Source organism: Paramormyrops kingsleyae, chromosome 8 (genome assembly GCF_048594095.1).
Source record: "Paramormyrops kingsleyae isolate MSU_618 chromosome 8, PKINGS_0.4, whole genome shotgun sequence".
Lineage (NCBI taxonomy): Eukaryota > Metazoa > Chordata > Actinopteri > Osteoglossiformes > Mormyridae > Paramormyrops > Paramormyrops kingsleyae.
Genome location: NC_132804.1, coordinates 21,838,118 through 21,857,717, shown reverse-complemented (window position 1 = coordinate 21,857,717; position 19,600 = coordinate 21,838,118). Strand labels below are relative to the sequence as shown.

The 19,600-nt window shown below is 42.2% G+C and overlaps 3 protein-coding genes across 3 annotated transcripts; 1 reads left to right on the top strand and 2 right to left on the bottom strand.

The window, feature by feature from the left end:
• Positions 1-178: 178 nt before the first annotated feature.
• On the bottom strand, positions 179-6,019 carry prelid3b (PRELI domain containing 3). Its single transcript, XM_023795496.2, has 6 exons — positions 5,872-6,019; positions 4,252-4,420; positions 3,025-3,114; positions 2,780-2,850; positions 2,405-2,507; positions 179-2,280 (listed from the first exon to the last, which is right to left on the bottom strand). The coding sequence occupies exons 1-6, from the start codon at positions 5,901-5,903 to the stop codon at positions 2,164-2,166; spliced, it is 582 nt and encodes a 193-aa protein (XP_023651264.1). The 5' UTR covers positions 5,904-6,019; the 3' UTR covers positions 179-2,163.
• A 1,242-nt stretch (positions 6,020-7,261) lies between these two features.
• atp5f1e (ATP synthase F1 subunit epsilon) lies at positions 7,262-9,711 on the top strand. Its single transcript, XM_023795437.2, has 3 exons — positions 7,262-7,421; positions 9,087-9,208; positions 9,384-9,711. Coding segments are annotated over exons 1-3 (156 nt in total). The 5' UTR covers positions 7,262-7,389; the 3' UTR covers positions 9,386-9,711.
• Positions 9,712-10,270: 559 nt separating this feature from the next.
• Positions 10,271-13,697, bottom strand: tubb1 (tubulin, beta 1 class VI). The gene is made up of 4 exons (XM_023795436.2): positions 13,252-13,697; positions 12,443-12,551; positions 12,246-12,356; positions 10,271-11,946 (listed from the first exon to the last, which is right to left on the bottom strand). Exons 1-4 carry the CDS (start codon positions 13,306-13,308, stop codon positions 10,808-10,810), a joined length of 1,416 nt encoding a protein of 471 aa, XP_023651204.1. The 5' UTR covers positions 13,309-13,697; the 3' UTR covers positions 10,271-10,807.
• Positions 13,698-19,600: the final 5,903 nt, after the last annotated feature.

The following is a 19,600-nucleotide window of genomic DNA, read 5'->3' as shown; positions in this document are numbered from 1 at the left end:
CTACTAAAATTAAATGTGTCTGATGGACCATCCTTGAGTTAATGACATACAAACTAACTACTGTGTCTTATCACTGTGGTAAAGGAATCGACTTCTCCCCGTCGCTTTCTTGGGAGTACAGCACGTAAATTGTGAGGTTTTTAAGGCTCGGGATGTCAAGAAATAAACACGAGAGGAATGACTGTAAAACTTCAGTTTATTTCAGAAACAGCCGCTATTGACACGTGCACCGATTTGGCTGGTCTCCGCGGCCACATCTCACCGGATGAGTCAGAAAAGCAGCAAGTATTCATGTATCATCACTTTACACCAGGTGGGGGCGTCTTTGGCACCGTTCAACACAACTCCAAAACATTTTCCTAAATTGACAATTTTAACCAAAAGAGGAGTCTGAACTGGAATTTAAAAAAAAAAAAAAAAATCACTGCACTACTACATTAAAATAATGTAGTTTTAAGAAACTGACATGGGCAACATACACCAGCAGGCATTCCGTTCAAAAGTACTGCTTTAAGTGCTGAATTAAGGTCAGTGCAGTTTAGAGGTCTATTCCATGACATTTTAAATAACACCCCCATGTCCAAACTGTGTCTGGACAATCTGTAACAAAAACGTATTTCAATAACAGCCGAGTATTCAAGACCAGTAGCATCCAAAGTTCACTTATGAACAAAACAATATACCAGAATACAATGTTGATTCACAATAAGCTGCCAACACGTATCATTAATTACTGGTAATAACTCCGGATCTACATTAGAACTACATATAAACTATTACATGTACCAGTCAATTAAGTGAAGTGAATCAGGCAGAACAGAACACACATTCGTCATCGCCACTGAAGGAGATACACACAAGTCACTTCCATTGCTATATAAATAAATAAATTATTTTGCATCATCAGAATAGCAGGAATTGCCCCAATATCACAAACAAGAGCTGGCAAAAGGTACCTGCATTTCCCCGTCCCAGTACTCACCCAACTGAGAACATAAAGGAACTTGTCTACTGTCCATCATTTTTAGTCATTGTGCGTATAAATGCTTTAAGCTGTCCCCAATACGCTGCAGTATCATGTTAAAAGTTTTAAAGAAATTTTAAAAGTTCGTTTGTAGCATAAACGGAAAAAAAAGCAAACTGGCCATTGCTCTCACGTCTACAAGTGTTAGTCGTTTACTTTTCCTAGTCACCAGAGCTACATAAAAAAAAAAAAGATAATCTTATGTTGTTCTTATCAAACACAAGGACTTAAAAATGTAAGAGAACGGAAATTGCATATGAACATGAGATCCATATGATATCTCGGCATGGCGTCAGAGGGCCATCGCAGACGCACGACAACACCAAACTCATGCCTTCCCAGGAATGTTCTGGAAAACTGCACATTTATTTTACACTCAGCCCTTTACAGACTTCCTCGTCGTATCCCTCCGTGCCATATCAATACAAGCAGCGAGGCCAAAAGCTACCCCCTAAGCCGTTTCATGGCATTTGAGATGGTCCTCTGTAAACCAGAAGAAACTCCCACAAATCAGGATTTCCTTTGTTAAACATGTTCCCTTCATTTCAGCTTGTACTTTGAAAATAAAATATTATTAATTATAATAGAAATCTACAGTACTTGACATTCAAGTGCAGAGATACTTGCCTAGGCAACCAAGCAAGTGTGGTATATGCTGCAGGCAAGACAGACAAAGACACAGCACTGGGAACCAGTCAGACAGGCAGCTCACATGGGGCCTGACAGAGGTGTTCATCCAGGATCCAGCTTATGCACGTTTCATCTGAATTCCATAAGCATTGTCTTCATTGCAATGTTGTCAATGCATTTAACGGCATGCAAAAATGCAACCTTGTGCTGGCTTGACAGAGACCTCCACTTGTTTTCACTAAGCACCTCATCAAGACCACTTTCTCCCCTCCGTGCCCCCAGTGCTGTGTCAGAGTCTGACTGCCTGGTAATAAATACTGCCCGCCTCCCTCGGCGTCGCCCAGCACATCAGACGAAGACAGCTGATGCCAGTGTGGAGACACAGAGCTGAGGTGAGCACGGCGAGGCAGAGAGAGGGTTTGCTGGAGACAGGGAGTACCCCTCTGCAGTCAGAGCAGAGTGGGTGACGGTGGTGGTTCCTGGGGGGGTTGGGGTCTTCATAGTGTGGGTCATTCCTCCGTGACCGCTGCAGCTATGGGCGTCCGGATGGAGCCCCGTGCAGTCGCGGCCAGTTCCTCGATCTCTGTGTTCAGCCGCCGGATAACCCACTCCATCGCCTCACGGCCCTGTGAGACAAGGGCGGAGCATACTGTGAGCGTCGATGCTAGGTGCATCTCAGCCTCCACATACGATTAGAACATAAAAGAACTCCCCACATTCCACACGGAACACGCTGTTGAGTGATGTTACCTTGCCAGCATTTGTTGAGATTGTGCTGGCCATGAGACCTTCCAGGTAGCTGCTCAGGCTGACTCCCTTCACAGAGATGAGGGCCTCCTGGGTCAATATTGTCCTGCAAGGTAACAAGAGACTCATCAAGGCCAGCTTACCATCAATAACAGTGATGGTCATTATTCCAATGAAACAGTTCTTTCACCAAGGTTAAAATAATCACTTCTTCCTTTTCTATTTGTATATTTGTATAAAAGTGGAAGAACTGGACAAACAAGAGGAGATGGTTTCAATTGCCGCCACATACCAAGCAGAGCAAGAAAGAGGCACGCAAGCAGCCACATTTTGTGACAATGACAATAAAAGCACAGCTCTAGCCCACAAAGGTCTTACTTTTCTGGGTCTTGGGGGTGCGGTCTGTAGACAAGCCTTTCGTCGACAGACACCAAGTTGGTAAACGTGAGCTGTGAAAGTGGGGAAAGACCACGAATGTCAACACAAAGGTCACTGCTACCCTATTTATGAAAAGGTACGTGGTGCTTAGTAAACAGCCCCGCAGGGACTGCGTCTGCTTGTCACATAACTCGAAACACCAATTTATCTCAGCACGAAAACCATAAAGAACACAAGAAACTTACATTGGTAGATTTTAATTCAAACATCTTCCCCTTGGGATCGACCACCGAATGTTCCTGGATGTATGTGCACGTTCTTGTGTTCCCAATCAGCTGAGGAGAGAAATGCACACCATTACCCCAATACTGATTTCTTATCAGGTACTCAGGCTGATTTAATCAATGACAATCAAAGACAATTAGATCTGGTCCATGGTCTGCGTTAGAACATACCAATTGCATTTGACTTAATTCATGTCCACAACGCCCCCCTCTATTGTGTTACTCCCCTGAAGAGACGTATGGGCAGTGAGTGTCAAACTCTGTCCTCAAGAAGTTATAAGGGCCCCCCCATTGATGGAGTTACCTATATAGTGCCTAATGCCATTATCAAATGTGGAGGTAAACATAAATTGGGCAATGCTGCCACATTGTGTGAAGTTTCACAATGAAAGTTAATCACAGCAAAAGGATCACACCAAACTTAGAATGAAACACAATCCTAACTTGTCAGTACACTAAAGGGGTGCTGGTTTATCATTCCTCTGAAAGACAGAAATGAACATTTCTGAACATAATTAAAATACACTCCCCGTGATGAAAGTTTGTGCACAAGCCATGCCAAGTTCAACTCCCATATGGAGGGGGGGTGGGGTTTAGTTCACTGGTTATGGCACAAAGAGACAGTGGAATGGTACGCTCTGTTACGGACACCGTGTGCTGCCTGCCAGTGAGGCCACACCCCCCCCCCCCCCCCAGTACTGCCAGCACCCCAATAGAAATAGCCTGCCTATAAGGTCACTGGGTCCCGTGAGCTGGCGGGGCACATGCTAAAACAAGATAATGAAGGGACCCCCTGAAACTGCCCATGTGACAGGAAAGAGTCATGTGACTATCAAAGCAAGTCAGATTTTAAACAAGAGCCAACAAATGGAGAAACATAAATTTGCAATACAATACAATGAAAGGTTTCTAAAATATATATAAAACAAAAGTAACCGATGCGATACGACTCCAGCATGTTCTTGGTTACTGCTGTATAATGCAGAATTGAGCCAAAGCATTAAGGTAAAATCTGGAACTCAGTGTCCAAAACTGCAAACCTTTGTTAACTTCAATCATTTTGAAAAAAAGTTCTTCCCCTCCAGATTATGGAGTTCCAGAGCATTACCATTAGAACTACAGAATTACAGCAGTTTTGAAATATCAGAAGTTGAGTCAGAATCATGTTTGGGATTGTTTCACACTTACAGATTTGACAATGGACGGAAGACCCCACTCTGTACTGAGAAGCCGGCTGCTGTGGAGACGACCTTGCGTGTCCACTCCCCTGTCCAGCACGTCCACTCCAATCACACTCGGGTTCATGGGATTGGGGTACTTCTGCATTGCTGCCTTGGTTACAGTCTCCCATGGGTGGCTGAATTGGAAAGAAGGAAGACAGGGCTTAAGTATTGGAACACATCAGACCTTAATACAAGTACCATCTTTCACATGTAGTGCTTGGGAATTTAGATTATATTTAAAATGCATTCTAAAAATCAACCTTACAATTGGAATTTATTGTACAAGCATTAACTATTAATTATCACTGAAAAGCTAAAGTTACCACAGCCAGTAAATGGACTTTTAAATGTTGATGGCATACCGGTCTTACAGAACTGTTTAGTGGCACGCTTATCGTACAGAATGCTCAGCACAAGCAAATAAGGGCATACATGCACTAACAGGTCTATCATGATAACACTACAACTTTCGGAAACACTGAACACAGAAAGCTTTCTCGACACAGAAAGCTAGGACTACAGCAATTTCATAAACCATTACCAGCTCTAGGAAAAAAACTAAACCGAGAATGCAAGCTTACTAATGAGGTGTGTCGTATTAAGTTACTTTAACACGCACGTAAAGAAATTTCACGCTCAACGCTTGGCGTATAAACATCTGGTCGGTGGCCATGGATACAGGAAGCTGCCTGACGTCAGCAGGTGACGCAATTGAGGTCGTGGCTAGAGAACGCAGGGTAAAGGCCAAGTAAGCCAAGTCGCCGCCTGACACTTCACAAGGTTAATTATGCAATCTAACATTGCGGAATTGTTGCAACGAAATGCTCTTTGAGTGATACGAGGTCAGGGAGACATTTATAGACCGGCCATGCTGGAACTGTCTGAGCATTATCACAATTACTCAGAAGTTTTCATTATTAATTATATAAGCCTGGTATAACTACAATTTTTACAACAGCTAATTAAATACGGCTCTAAGAACTACAACAACGTACCGCCGATGCTGCATGAATGTGAGGATGCGTGTCAATGCTAGCGAATCGAAATAATCAGGTCTGATGAGTTTATCAATAAGCTATTTATAGACTTTTATATAAAAGTCAATGGCACTGTTGCAAATGGCGCGCATGAAATTAATTAATTACGTCATATGTAGCAGTCAATTGCCAGCAAATCCAGTATCAATGATCAGTTTATGCCACGAGTCTGGTAGCTATACTAATCGTACCAGCTACCTACTAACCTGACATTCTAGAAAGAACGGTTCCCTTTAACTAGCGGCACACTTCCAGATTCGTGTTCCCAGACTTAACCGTTTTACACTAACTTAAGATAAAGTTTAACGTATAACCGAGCAGCGGCGAGCACACAAGTGTGCTTTTGAGCTTTTTAGTATTATCAAACTTCTATTGTCGATTACTTAACTACTGAGGTACCATCAAACTTCTAATGCCAATAACTTAACAGTTGAGGGAAGTAACCGATAAGGCGCCAATTCGTCCCACGTTCTCACGCCACATGACAGCAACGTGTGGAAAAAGACATAAAAACAACTAGACTGTTTCTACAGTAATAGCTCACTTACTTGAATATGTGTTCTGATGTCCAGATTTTCATGATTTAGTCTGATTCCGGAGTTCAGATGAAATATTCTAGGCAGTGGACCCGGCAACTGCAGACAAAATGTCGTTCGCAGTCAATTAAAAAGAGAGGCGGCCCAAGATACGCCTCAAACCTTCCGGAAGTCACGTGGTCGCTATGACGCAGTTCCGCATACTGTTCTTAAAGTGGGCGGTGGCACTAAGAAGGCATTTAGGAGAGGTTATTTCGTTCCAAATAGGGTCTTCACGGAATCAGTGGGGGTCGGATATGGTTATATAATTAGATTACTCTATGTTAGCGTACCTGCCGAACAGATCTCCTGGCTAATATCATGCAGTGGTGTGTGTTTATTTTCCACTAAATATATATTTGCATGTATTCATAAAACAATTCAGATCATTTCAAGGACATTATAAAACTTATTTAGTATTATGATCATTCTAATTTTTGAAAAATTGCATTTACTGAACCTACTTGATCCGGTATTCTGAAATTTATTGTAAATAATGTGGTTAATCAAAGATTAAAATAAACTCCAGAATTACAAGTTCATCTGTGTTACTATTTATTTCTATTTTGGAAGGCGAGCGTGATATATAGTCCTGAATACACTTCATGCCACAGTTTTATGGCTTTCTTTTATTACCGCGGCATCAGTAATTGAGCAAATTTAATTGAGTTAACAGACCACATATGACTGGTTCATCTGAAGTAAAAAGTTATGAGCAAAGTTTCTGACCTGTGATCATTTTTTTCGTTCCCACTGACCATTGTCGGATTTGAAGTTATTCTGGATTAATTTCAGGTAGAGGATTTTCTGGCAGGGTGGCCTAGATGTAAACGTCTTGTGATACTTATTATTGCACAAATGGTGCTTCCACGAGTTATTACCTACAGGGCGGGGATCTGTTCCTTGTCATTGGAGATTGGATTGCTGTACGGTTTTATCGACCCTTCACATAGTATGTTGTCCTTCAGGTCCCCTTGCCACTTGCAACTAGAACCCAAGTGCTGCTCTCTGAGACCCAGTACCCTTTTAAATGGGAACAAACGGTTTTTGTGTATGAAGTTAACATCGATGTTCTTCCCAAATATCAAATGAAATCACCTTTCCTCCTATAGAGCAATGTAAGTAAATGAAAGTGGTGTTTATTCTAAATTCAAAGAGTAATGTCATTTGATAAATAGAGGTCACCGGTGTCACTGATGCGTTTATTTGCAGATTATTAATGATACTTTGAACATATTAAAAAAATATTTAATGATAAGAGGTATTGTCGTACCCCCGTATAAGCTGTTGTTTTATTAATAGCTGTTTTAAATCACCACACCGACATTCCCCAAAGTCAAAACATAATGTGCCGATAGCCTCCAGAACGGATGATGGCAGTAGTGAGTCACATTTAACGGTTCACCAGAGAGCGGAAATCCGGTCTCCGGCATTCATCCTGTCGTCCTTGAGCTACTGACCAGGTTTGAGTGAAACATTTTATCTGGGAAAATGGTTGCTTATTGGAGACAAGCTGGGCTCAGGTAATATTTAACAGTAACGTGTTTTCTCTTTGTTCTGGAATGTGTGTATGTGTCATATAAAACGGCATGTAAAAGTCTCCTCACGCTGTACCATGCTAATGCATTTGATTACTCACAGGTGAATAATTCGAATTTTCTTGAGACGCTTGAGCGAATTCAATAAATTCTTGGACACGTGCTTTATATACGGTATGTGACCGGAGTAAAGTTAGCAGTGGGTTCGATATTCGCCAGACATTCATAGATCATCTTCGAATTTACTCTATTAAAACATTACAAAACAAAGTAAATTGCACATTCACAAATACGTGTGTGTTTGTGAAATCACATGCACACCGTGGTTATTCAATTATTATATCCAGTAAATTGTGAAAAATAATGCAGCTCCTGGTGTGAATTAACGCGTTCGCTTGGGTTTTGTAGAATGCGACATTTCAAAATAAAAGTCCCAAATTTAAAAAAGGAGTAGCTCAACAAACAATTATTACAAAACACATAAAACACTTTAAAATGCTATTCCAATGTGGCACATACTTACAAGAAATGACAAGCACATACATGGCCCACTAACGTGAAACTGTAAATAGTGGTACTGTATAAGGTAACATGTCCATTATTTTTCTATGCAGGTGGAACGTTGACTATACTAAATTTGTGCCTGTGGTTCAAGGACATGAGTAAAGCTACACATATCATAGCCTTTGGCACTTGTGAAACCTGTAGAAAAATTGTGAAATCAAATGATATGCTTTATATCCATTGTTTTCAGTGCAAGTGGGACATATAGCATCCCAATGCTCAAAAAACAAAGAGCCCAGCAACTGAATTTCTGCCTGTGGTTAAAGGACATGAGTAAAGCTACACATATCATGCACATTGGCACTTGTGAAACTTGTAGAAAATTTGTGAAATCAAATTAAGTTGCTGGGCTCATTGTTTTTTGAGCACTGGGATGCTGTATGTCCCACCTGCACCAAAAACAATGGATATGAGGCATATCAGTTGATTTCACAAATTTTCTACAGGTTTCACAAGTGCCAAAGGCTATGATATGTGTAGCTTTACTCATGTCCTTGAATCACAGGCACAAATTTAGCATAGTCAACGTTCCACCTGCATAGAAAAATAATGGACATGTTACCTTATACCACTATTTACAGTTTCAAGAGTGTTAGTGGGCCATGTATGTGCTTGTCATTTCTTGTAAGTATGTGCCACATTGGAATAGCATTTTAAAGTGTTTTATGTGTTTTGTAATAATTGTTTGTTGAGCTACTCCTTTTTAAAATTTGGGACTTTTATTTTGAAATGTCGCATTCTGTCAAAACCCCTGCAAAGGCGTTAATTCACACCAGGAGATGCATTATTTTGCTTTTGCACAATTTACTGGATATAATAATTGAATAACCAAGGTGTGCATGTGATTTCACAAACACGCATGTATTTGTGAATGTGCAATTTACTTTGTTTTGTAATGTTTTAATAGAGTAAATTCAAAGATCATCTGTGAATGTCTGGCGAATATCGAACCCACTTCTAACTTTACTCCGGTACAGTATGTGTTGCTTGTGTAAATAATAAGTGCGATGTTGGTCTTGCACGACCAGTTATGGACAGGGATGCTCGGGGTTTAATTAATGAAAGCGTCTCGTTTCATGTCTGCAGCTACATCAGATACTCCGCAGTCTGCGCCAGGGCGCTCAGGGCGGCGCTGAAACCGCAGCTCCGAGTGGAGGCGCAGAAAGCCGCCGAAGCAAACGTCAAGATCATCAAAGCGAAGTCGGCATGTAAGTAAATGGCAGCCAGCATCTGCGGTTGGTGGAAAAATAACATCTTTTAACGTAGACAGTGTACGTAATTTGATTTGATGTGTAGGACAAGCGGGACGGAGAATGAATGAATGAATTGGCTCGATAAAACCTGTAAAATGAAGTTCAACCATATGCTGCTTTTCCCCTGCAGGAGCCTGGAGAGAGATCTGTCGCAAAGTTTTGTGGGAAAGAAGCAAGCGTGTGCTCGTTGTCTTTGGAGAGAATCACATGAATTAATTGGATTGTAAATGTACAGCATACTCGTGATCGGATGACTAAAATAAAGTATAAAAAAGCTGTTCGACTTTATACTGCTGTTTGTTCAGACTCATCTACATCAGTGTTTCACGTTATCACTGCAATGTAAAACAGACGACATAATGTATTAAATCCCGTATACGACGTATATGCAGTTAAGTTCAATAGTTAAAACAATGTAAAGACATTAATTTAAATAAAAATGAATTTGCTGAACAATATGTATTCTGCTTAAAGTTCTCATTTTTAGATGTTCGCTTTTTGTACTCGTAATTAGGTGGGGTTCCCCCTAATGTGGTGAGGAAGTCCACGGACGGTTTTATCTAGTGTGCACTGTTCCCGTTTGGTTAATCTTTCTCAGTCAGGCGTAATGGAAGGGTGGGGTTGTTCGCTTATTCTCTGTGTTTGAATTGCTGCTGTATTTTAGGAACGAAACAGTTTCCCAATGTACGCTATTAACTCGTAATAGCCCGATTGCGCTTACTTTTTCAATTCCTGTTGATTTAAATTGAAAATGTAACTGACCCAAGCATCTTCTCTCAATGTAATGGATGTCGACTATCGGAGTCAAGAAATATATTGCACTTTCATTGAAACAATGTTTCATAGACGTAGTGTTTCAAACGTAAGTTTGTTTTTTTACAGCTTTGAAAAGCATTACTGGATGATTCCCAGAGGTCTAGATATTTTTTTTTAAATTATGTCAGTTTCTTTCACCTAAAAATGTTTGGATCTTAAAAACATTACTTCTATCTCTTTTTACATACGAAATCCTCAAAATAATCAGGAGACAATTTATTCAGTTTTAATACAAATATCTATAAAGCCAGTTTCCATTCCAAACATTACAAATGGGAATTTAACAATTAGATATAAGAATATTTTTGCTGTTTATTTACAATTGTTGATGACCACAAGGCAATATAGAAAAATATGGAGGAGTATTGATTATGAAGAGAAATATTTTACCAATTAAATCTCCAAGACTAAGGTCTTCATTGGTAATAATATAACCATGTATATGAATTAACATAATGATATGTGGGTACTGAATGGCAACACATCACAAGTCTTTAATTTTCAACAGTAAGATTTAAATGCATAAATTATGGAAATTACAATAAAATAATTTCGTGAATTGTGCCTGGCATCTTTAATATTTATCGGCAATATTTTGATGGTCTTAAGTCCCTGCTTTGGTCTCATTGATAATGATATATTAGTACAGGTTGATAGCACACACCCCCAAAAATATAAAATTGTCACTATGATGAGATGTACATTGTAATGGTCATTTGCAGAATTTTCATTGGCCCATCATTCAGTTTCTTTCAGGGTTTCACTTATGATTTGAGTCTTAAGTTCTGTTCTGCTCTGAGATTTAGTGCCTGCCAGTGATGGTCCTGCTTCTTCTGCTCCTTCCTCTGGCTCCCATTCTTGGTCTGCAGTGGCATCCTGATACTGTTGGTATTCAGACACCAGGTCGTTCAGGTTGCTCTCGGCCTCAGTGAACTCCATCTCATCCATGCCTTCCCCAGTGTACCAGTGCAGGAAGGCCTTGCGACGGAACATGACGGAGAACTGCTCGCCCACGCGACGGAATATCTCCTGGATGGCTGTGTTGTTACCGATGAAGGTGGAGGCCATTTTGAGTCCACGTGGTGGAATGTCGCACACAGCCACCTTGACGTTGTGTGGGATCCAGTCCACGAAGTAGGTGCTATTCTTCTTCTGGATGGCCAGCATCTGTTCGTCCACCTCCTTGGTCGACATGCGGCCACGGAACACTCCCGCCACAGTGAGGTAGCGGCCATGTCTAGGATCGCAGGCCGTCATCATATTGCGTGCGTCAAACATCTGCTGGGTCAGCTCCGGAACAGTGAGCGCCCGATACTGCTGGCTCCCCCTGCTGGTCAGTGGGGCGAAGCCCGGCATGAAGAAATGCAGCCGTGGGAAGGGCACCATGTTGACCGCTAGCTTACGAAGGTCAGCATTGAGTTGCCCAGGGAAGCGCAGGGAGGTCGTCACCCCACTCATGGTCAGGGACACTAGGTGATTAAGGTCACCATAGGTAGGTGTGGTGAGCTTGAGTGTGCGGAAGCAGATGTCATACAGAGCCTCGTTGTCGATGCAGTAGGTCTCGTCTGTGTTCTCGATCAGCTGGTGGATAGACAGTGTGGCGTTGTAGGGCTCTACTACCGTGTCTGAAACCTTTGGGGAGGGCATGATGCTGAAGCTGTTCATGATGCGGTCTGGATATTCCTCGCGGATCTTGTTAATGATCAGCGTTCCCATGCCTGAACCGGTCCCACCGCCCAGGGAGTGCACAAACTGGAACCCCTGCAGGCAGTCACAGCTCTCGCATTCGTTGCGGACTCTGTCAATCACGTTTTCGACAAGCTCCGCCCCCTCTGTGTAGTGCCCTTTGGCCCAGTTATTCCCAGCTCCAGAACTACCTATTGCGAGTGGAGAGAAAAGTACATAATACATTAATTAGCTTAGAAGGAAGGGAATTTCAAGAACTATATGGTTACATATTACTATACTGGTCACAACAGTAAAGCTGTTAGGAAAAATACTATCTATTGAAAATTTACTACTTCTGGTGAAAGGTATGATCGCGGTAATATTTAATATGTTTAATTTATTTACTGGTGTTATTAATTCATAGCGGTAAAAGATATGAACGCGTCACGTTTCACAAACTCTCTCACACGGATGTTGTATTGGGGGGGTGGGGGAGGGGACTTCTCACCATGGATGAAGTTGTCGGGTCTGAACAGTTGACCTATCCTGCTACCCCTGACGCTGTCCATGGTTCCGGGCTCCAGGTCGACAAGCAGAGCTCGTGGCACGTACTTTCCCCCTAACCAGCGAGAAACACGTTGACCTCTTTAGGATGCGGCTACAGTTAAGAACTGCATTATTAACGCCGCAACTGTTTATGCTTACCGTGCGCTTCATTGAAGTAGACGTTGAGCCTTTCCAGTTGTAGGTCAGAGTCACCCTCGTAATTTCCCACTGCGTTGATTCCATGTTCATCGCTGATGACTTCCCAAAACTAAGGAGGCGCAAAAATATATATTACGGTTTTTAAGTTGTTAAGATTAGCAATTTCGTTCTAATTTTCTACTTACAGAAGATGGTCATAAAATGCCTGAAAATATCTATATGTCTGTTATGCATCGTGATACTTTTTTTTATCATAATGCAGTATAATAATACACACTCCAAGCCCGTATTTTTTAGACCAGTCCTCCGTCTTTTACAGTTGAGATAAACCTTCCTCTTTCTTATCTTGAGGCAAACAAGTTCAGAAGGAACACCCTCTGTTGGTCTGAACTCCCGGAGACGGTTAGTCAGGCTTCGGCTTTGTGCATTAACCACGAATGCAAAGACATGGTCCAGAATATCTTGTTTAGAGCCGAACCATGCTTAACACGAACCTGAGAATGTTTTCCAGTCCAATAATAATAATAATAATAATAATAATAATTAATAATAATATAATACTAATATCTGCATTTCGATTAAAAAATAGACAAAATTCAGTAGTGCGTTGTATGCCTATACATTTCAAACTACCAAACAATTTTTCCAATCAAGTTTATTATGTTCATGTGAAGCTAATCTTGAGTTTTATTTTAAGTATAATATTTGCCCTGGTTTCTATACCGCTTAAATGTAATTTTAGAGGAGTCTTTAAAGTTGACCACAGGAGCCGGTCGCTCCCGTTTTAGTGGTTTGGCGGTCATCGTTACCTTGGAGCCGATCTGGTTTCCACACTGTCCGATCTGCAGGTGCACAATTTCACGCATGGTGGCCCGCGGACGCTGGCAGGAGTCTCTGACACGCCGCAGGGGGGCCCCCACCTCTTATACTCCCGCTGATGTCACTGCCAAGATGTTACCCCTGACATGGCGTCAAAGTTAACCATGTTTCTCAGTTATAGTTAGTTGTTCTCAAATTTAGGCTTTGTTACAATTAAAATTGCACTATAATAATGACATTAGTGATATCGAAATCACGCTCAAGAAACACATAATGGATTTTTCTGTAAAAAATGAAAGAAAACTGTCAGCAGGTGTCATACTAATACATTTATTAGAAGACAAAATAAATGCTTAAAGCGATATAGAAAATGGCTTAAAAAAAAAAGCAGGATTGGGAGATGCTGACTTAAGCAGGGCGCTATGGAAGTCTGGCTTGTTGGGGTCTTTCAGAGGGAGACACTCGAAGCACCAGGGCAACCTGCATGCGTGAGCTGCTGTCAGCGAGCTTGGCTGCAGCCCATGAAGTCAGCCTCAGATAACAGGCACTCTCGCCCTATCTGCATCGCTCAGCAGGCCCCTGGTGTCACAAGGGTGGGCCATCAAACCCGCGCCCCCATACCGCGTGCTGCCTGACCGGTCCACACTCAGCGATCTCTTCCTGTCAGTCCCTCCATCAGTGACAGAGGAACAGCAGCATGCTTTCGAAATGTGTGGCAGGAAGATATTCGTGAAGGTCAAGTTTGTGAATTAGTTGTGTTTTGTGAAGATACTGGTGCATGATGACTTTCTGTGACTATCCATGAACCCATTTTCTCTTTAATCTTACACATTTACTTTGAGGATTCTTTCCTCCAAAGTGACTGACCATTCAGTGCATGCAGAATTCTTGCATTTGCTGGGAAAATGATAAAGAAACTGTGTCTGTGAAGTCAACAAATTATCCTAATATAGCATAATGATAGTGAAGTATAATATATCTAATGAAAATGATTGTAGGCAGGGTGACAGGGGGGCTGAGGCAGGACAACACTCTGGACAGAATGCATGCAACTTAGAGACCCATAAGGCCCATAAGACCGGGAGTAGGGGGGTGGATGTCATTCGTTTCCCCCAATAAATACGCATTTGTATTTTAAATATTAAGTTGCCCCCCCCCCAAAAAAAAAAAACAGATTCACTGGAGAACCTGGAAGGAATCTGCACAACACTGGAAGGACACAGACACTGCACATCAGCACACTGCACATCAGCAGAGCAGAGATGAAATTTACAATTTGATATATTTAGTATGCAGATTCTTAATGTGTGGTTATGTAATTTACTCTACACAACAAATCTTTATGTTTGCTGGATGCCCTTGCCAAAAAAGGAACTTTCCAGAAAAAAAGTGCCATAATTCCAGGCTTCATATCATTTAATGGTCATAATTGCACACCTTTATTATTGCATTATTAATGTAATTTATTTAAAAAAACAAGCATCATATAAGGTCATCCATTTACCAACAAAGAGCAACAAATATTTAAACCCATAAAAATGTAACATTCCCAAATGGGAAGATAATGAATATTTAATGACCTAACATAAGCTCCTCTGTTTGTGCACTATTTTCCTGGTTGGTAAAATTACAAGGGCTCTGTACAGGCCTACAGCATGCATATATCAAGCTTTTCAGCAAGTAAGATTTCTACTTCTGTCTAGAAATCAGACAGGATTGAAATACCACAGTCCTCTGCCACCTGGCTCCCAGTGACCATGTAATTGAACGCATCTTGGCAGATGGATATACTTGTGACTTGACTTAGTGGTACAGGAGATAAGCTCTCCCTGTCCCTCTTTCCCTTCCATTACATGGCATTCGGCATGAAAACCTTCTTACATAAAATGAGACTCAATGAGGAATTGTGCCATCTAGTGGGCGAGAATAATTACATCAGCTCTGTGCAGGCCGGGATGTTCCCTCTCTCTGTTCGTCCTTCGTGGTCGAAGATGACCATGGCTCCAAGTCAAATGGAAGAATGGTGGCTGTGGGTCCGAAGGTGGCTGATGAGGCCAATCCGGGCTCGGAAGGTACGCCCACATGTGGGACACATGGGTGGGTGCTGAGGTAGAGGTGAAGGCAGGTCTGGCCTTGCGTGCGGCTCGTTTGGTTTGTGCGTCTGCCGTTCGTTTCAGTTCTGCTGCACGGGCACCACTAGTGAGGTTGCTGCACCACGTTGGATGGTCCAGGGCAAGAGATTCCCAGGAGTTGAGGTTGAAGCCCAGTGTTTTGAGGGACGTTTTCAGGCTTTGAAGCGCTTCTTATGTCCCCCAGCTGTACGCTTGCCCTGGCACAGCTCTCCGTAGAGATGTTGCTTCGGCAGTCGGTTGTCTGGCATTCTGATGACATGGCCAGTCCATCTTACCTGCATCTTCTGCAGGAGGGTGGAGATGCTGGGGAGGCCAGCCCGCTCTAGGACCTCTGTTTCTGGAACTTTGTCCTGCCACCTGATGTGGAGGAGTCGACGGAGGCAGCTTGTGTGGAAGTGGTTGAGCTGCTTGGCGTGTCTACTGTAGACGGTCCAGGTCTCACAGGCGTAGAGCAGTGTTGTAAGTACCACTGCACGGTAGACCTTCATCTTGGTGGTTAGGTTGATACCGCTCCGCTCCCAGACATTCTCTCGGAGTCTCCCAAAGGTGGCGCTGGCCTTGGCAACCCTGTTGTTGATCTCGGCATCAATGTTGACGGCACGAAAGAGGGTGCTGCCCAGGTAAGTGAAGCTATCAACTGCCTGAAGTTGTTGCCCTTTCACTGTGATGTGTGAGTTGTTGCCCTTTCACTGTGATGTGTGGCCCATGGTAAGGCTTGCCAGGTGCAGGCTGGCACATGACTTCGGTCTTTTTGGTGCTAATGGTGAGACCAAAGTCGTCACAGGCTTTGGAGAAGCAGTCCATGCTGCATCTTCTGCTCTTTGGGGGCGTTGAGGGCACAGTCATCAACGAACAAAAGGTCTCTGATAACCGTCTCTTTCACCTTTGTGATAGCCTGCAGGCGTCTGAGGTTGAACAACCTGCCGTCAGTCCTGTATCTGAGGCGGACGCCATCTTGGGAGCCCTGGAATGCATCGGTCAGCATGGCGGAGATTACCATACTGAAGAGTGTTGGGGCAAGAACGCAACCGTGCTTGACGCCGTTGGTTACAGGGAAGGCTTCTGACTCGTCACCATCGTCGAGTACTTTGAACCTGCTGGGGCAGCCGAACTTCTCCATGATTTTCCATAAGCCGTCTCTGCTGACTGTATCGAAGGCCTTAGTCAGATCGACAAAGGTCACGAAGAGGTCGCTGTGTTGCTCTTGGCATTGAAGTTGGCGCGCAGCAAATATCATGTCGACAGTTCCACGTCCAGCACGAAAACCACACTGACTTTCTGGGAGGAGGCCCTGCTCAAGGTGTAGAAGGAGGTGGTTGAGAAGGACATGAGCCAGGATCTTCCTTGCAGTGGACAGTAGAGAGATGCCCCTGTGGTTGTCACATTGCTGCCGGTTGCCATTCCTCTTGTAGATGTGGACAATACTAGCAACCTTCAACTGCTGGGGAACCTAGCCTGCACGCCACATTGACTGGAAGAGCGTAGTCAGATTCTGCAAACATAGTGTTGGAGTCATGACTTGCACATGACTTGGATTAAAGTGAGGGAGAGTTGCGCACATTCGTCAGCCTCACTCTCTCGTCCTGACCCATCGTTGTCCAGTGGCAAGACATAGTCAAGACGGCTGGAGATGAGCTGGGATGCAGTGGATGGCCAGCAGTGTCCTACGTGTCTCACTGTGCCCTGATCATGTTCCACAAAGCTCTGCTGGGTCCGCCTTCCTGCCCGTTGAACCGCCAGTAGGTGGTCTCTTCCGCGCAGTCTGCCGGATCCAGTCTTCTTTGTAGAGGGTGGCAAGCCCTGGTTCACTGGGGGTTTCCCAGTGAAAGACTCGTGGTGGCGGGGACGTCTCTCCCCCAGTACAGGTGCCCACTGCCCATGTGCACAAACAGAGGAGCTTATGTTAGGTCATTAATATGTTCCCTACAACACCCCATGCGACCCTGAACAGGATAATAGGTTAGAAAATAAATAGAGGTTAGAATGGATGGATGGTTGGATGGATGGATAGATTCTTTTAAGCATAAGAAGGAATATCACTGCAAACAATAACAGTAACGAGAGTTTAGCTATGGAGGTGCTTTTCGATATTGTTTCATAACACGATAACCATGTAAAAAAACGTTCCAAACAAATTAAACCGCTATAGATATAATTTAAATAATACAGATCTAAATGAACAATTTCTGTAAGTTTGTGTCTTGTAGTATCTTGTCAGGCTCGCAGTGGACCAGATACATCCTGCATGGGATTCCAGTCACACACATACAGACACACTCAGTAACAGAGAAACACTAAGGGCAACAGACTCATCGATTCAGTTGAACGTTATGCCTTGGGATCGTGGGAAAAATCTAAAGCGGAGAATCCTGGAGAAGCCCACAAAGACTCGGCAAGCCGAGCTCCAGAGCTCGCAAAGTTGCGAACTTAGATCTGTGAAGTGGCGATGCTACTTTATTATCTTCGCAGCAAAGAATGAAATAAAGCGTGTTACATAATCAGAAGGGCTTTGCTTGTATTTGTGTTTTAGTGCACTACAGTCAGTCCTGCCACAACGCGACGAATGCGTTCCTGCATGGAAAAATGGCGTAAATATCCAATTGGAAAAATAGGGTTAGGGGAGTACGCCTTCAAAGCTTAGGAACATACACCAAACAGAATGAATTAAATAATAAAAAGAATGATACCAGTGGCCAATAATGTAATTATGTGCATTTTAAATAAAAGAATAAACCTACATTAAGAAATTATATCGTAAACATCTCCAATGGGCAAAATACGGGACTGTATGTCCCATGGACAGCTACAATGAAATAAAAATGAAAATGATAACAATATAGACAATAATACATGTTATAATCATAATAATAAACTAATTACTTGTTTAATATGTTAATTTCTCAAATATTTTAAAAATTACTTTAGATTTTTATAATATAAGACTTTGACCTGTGCAGTGCATGGACGTAGGCTACAAAAAGTTTTTTTTTTTTTTTTAGATCTGAAAAAAAGTTCGACCAATTCACCTAAAAGAACCGATTAAAAAGAACCGAATCGGACATCGCCATTGTTCACTTGGACAGCTGTTATTGCGTGCAAATAGTGTTTATCATAAAGACTATATCGTGTTGTAGTTCACATTTGGCTTTTATCTACTACTGATAATCACACAAATACAAATATTATTCCGCATAGTATTAGACTTGGGTATAATATGTCAGTCACTACACCTTGTAGCAGGACTGACTGTATTTCGTTGAACAGCAGCCAGTTATCTCTTACATTTACTTTATTTTTTCCCTAAAGCAAAGTTTTACATGTGACGCTATAGAGTGAGATTCTGGCCCCAACGGCGATCAAACCCGTGACAGTGGCGTTGTTAGTACCACGTTACTAATAATATATTTTAAGTAATTATTACTCATTTCATATTTTGTTACCAGTAATTTAATATGAATGGTTGCTATAATTAAATGGTTAACTTATCGAGGCCGAAACCAGACACTAACCACAGTCACAACATAATCTATTGGAAAAACTAAAATTTAGCATAGACATAAAGGCATTGTGCTAACTGATTCTGATCTGAGATTTTATTTTATCATTAAACCTCCCAGATAGTTCTCCTGCAGTCAATGAGATACTTCGCCTATTACTCCTATGAACCTACTGTATACAATTGGTTAAAACTAGTTGCGGGTGGCTTTAAAATAACAGTTTAACTTGGCATTTTCGGTGGTAGCCTGCAGACATACAAGGATTTGTGAGGCTAAATAGATGGATGTTTTAAGTCCCAAGAGGGACTCCAGAGAAACTAATTTAAGCTGGATCTCTCGAGTGAAATCCAGTTAAGTGGGTAACAGACAGGCCCATACGTTGTTTTGAATAAACATGTCAGCTACGAGAATAAACACTACCAATTCTGGGAACAATCGCTGTTACTTGTGACTTGAAAATTATTAAAGACACTCATAATACAGTAAGTTTGCATACAGCCTATAGTTTTCAAATAGACTGTGACACATCACACGAGAATATCGGTTTCTGAAAGATTGTTTCTCAAAATCTTAATTTATATAGGCTAGGAATACATTTAGCTACCCAGCTAAATAATGTAATGCATGGTTGCACTGTTTAATTGGGCCTATTTTAGAACGTTGTATTATATATCATACTTATGGATGCGAATTCAGTTTCCCGTCGTTAC

Excerpts from the sequence above, each read along its gene's own strand:
- prelid3b (XM_023795496.2), bottom strand. The coding sequence starts at position 5,903 with ATGAAAATCTGGACATCAGAACACATATTCAA. Across the intron at positions 3,115-4,251 it reads TTCCGTCCATTGTCAAATCT|CTGATTGGGAACACAAGAAC; the intron begins GTAAGTGTGAAA and ends TTCTCTCCTCAG. Across the intron at positions 2,281-2,404 it reads TCTCAACAAATGCTGGCAAG|GGCCGTGAGGCGATGGAGTG; the intron begins GTAACATCACTC and ends CTTGTCTCACAG.
- atp5f1e (XM_023795437.2), top strand. The coding sequence starts at position 7,390 with ATGGTTGCTTATTGGAGACAAGCTGGGCTCAG. Across the intron at positions 7,422-9,086 it reads TGGAGACAAGCTGGGCTCAG|CTACATCAGATACTCCGCAG; the intron begins GTAATATTTAAC and ends TCATGTCTGCAG.
- tubb1 (XM_023795436.2), bottom strand. The coding sequence starts at position 13,308 with ATGCGTGAAATTGTGCACCTGCAGATCGGACAGTGTGGAAACCAGATC. Across the intron at positions 12,552-13,251 it reads GAAACCAGATCGGCTCCAAG|TTTTGGGAAGTCATCAGCGA; the intron begins GTAACGATGACC and ends GCGCCTCCTTAG. Across the intron at positions 12,357-12,442 it reads CTACTTCAATGAAGCGCACG|GGGGAAAGTACGTGCCACGA; the intron begins GTAAGCATAAAC and ends CTCGCTGGTTAG.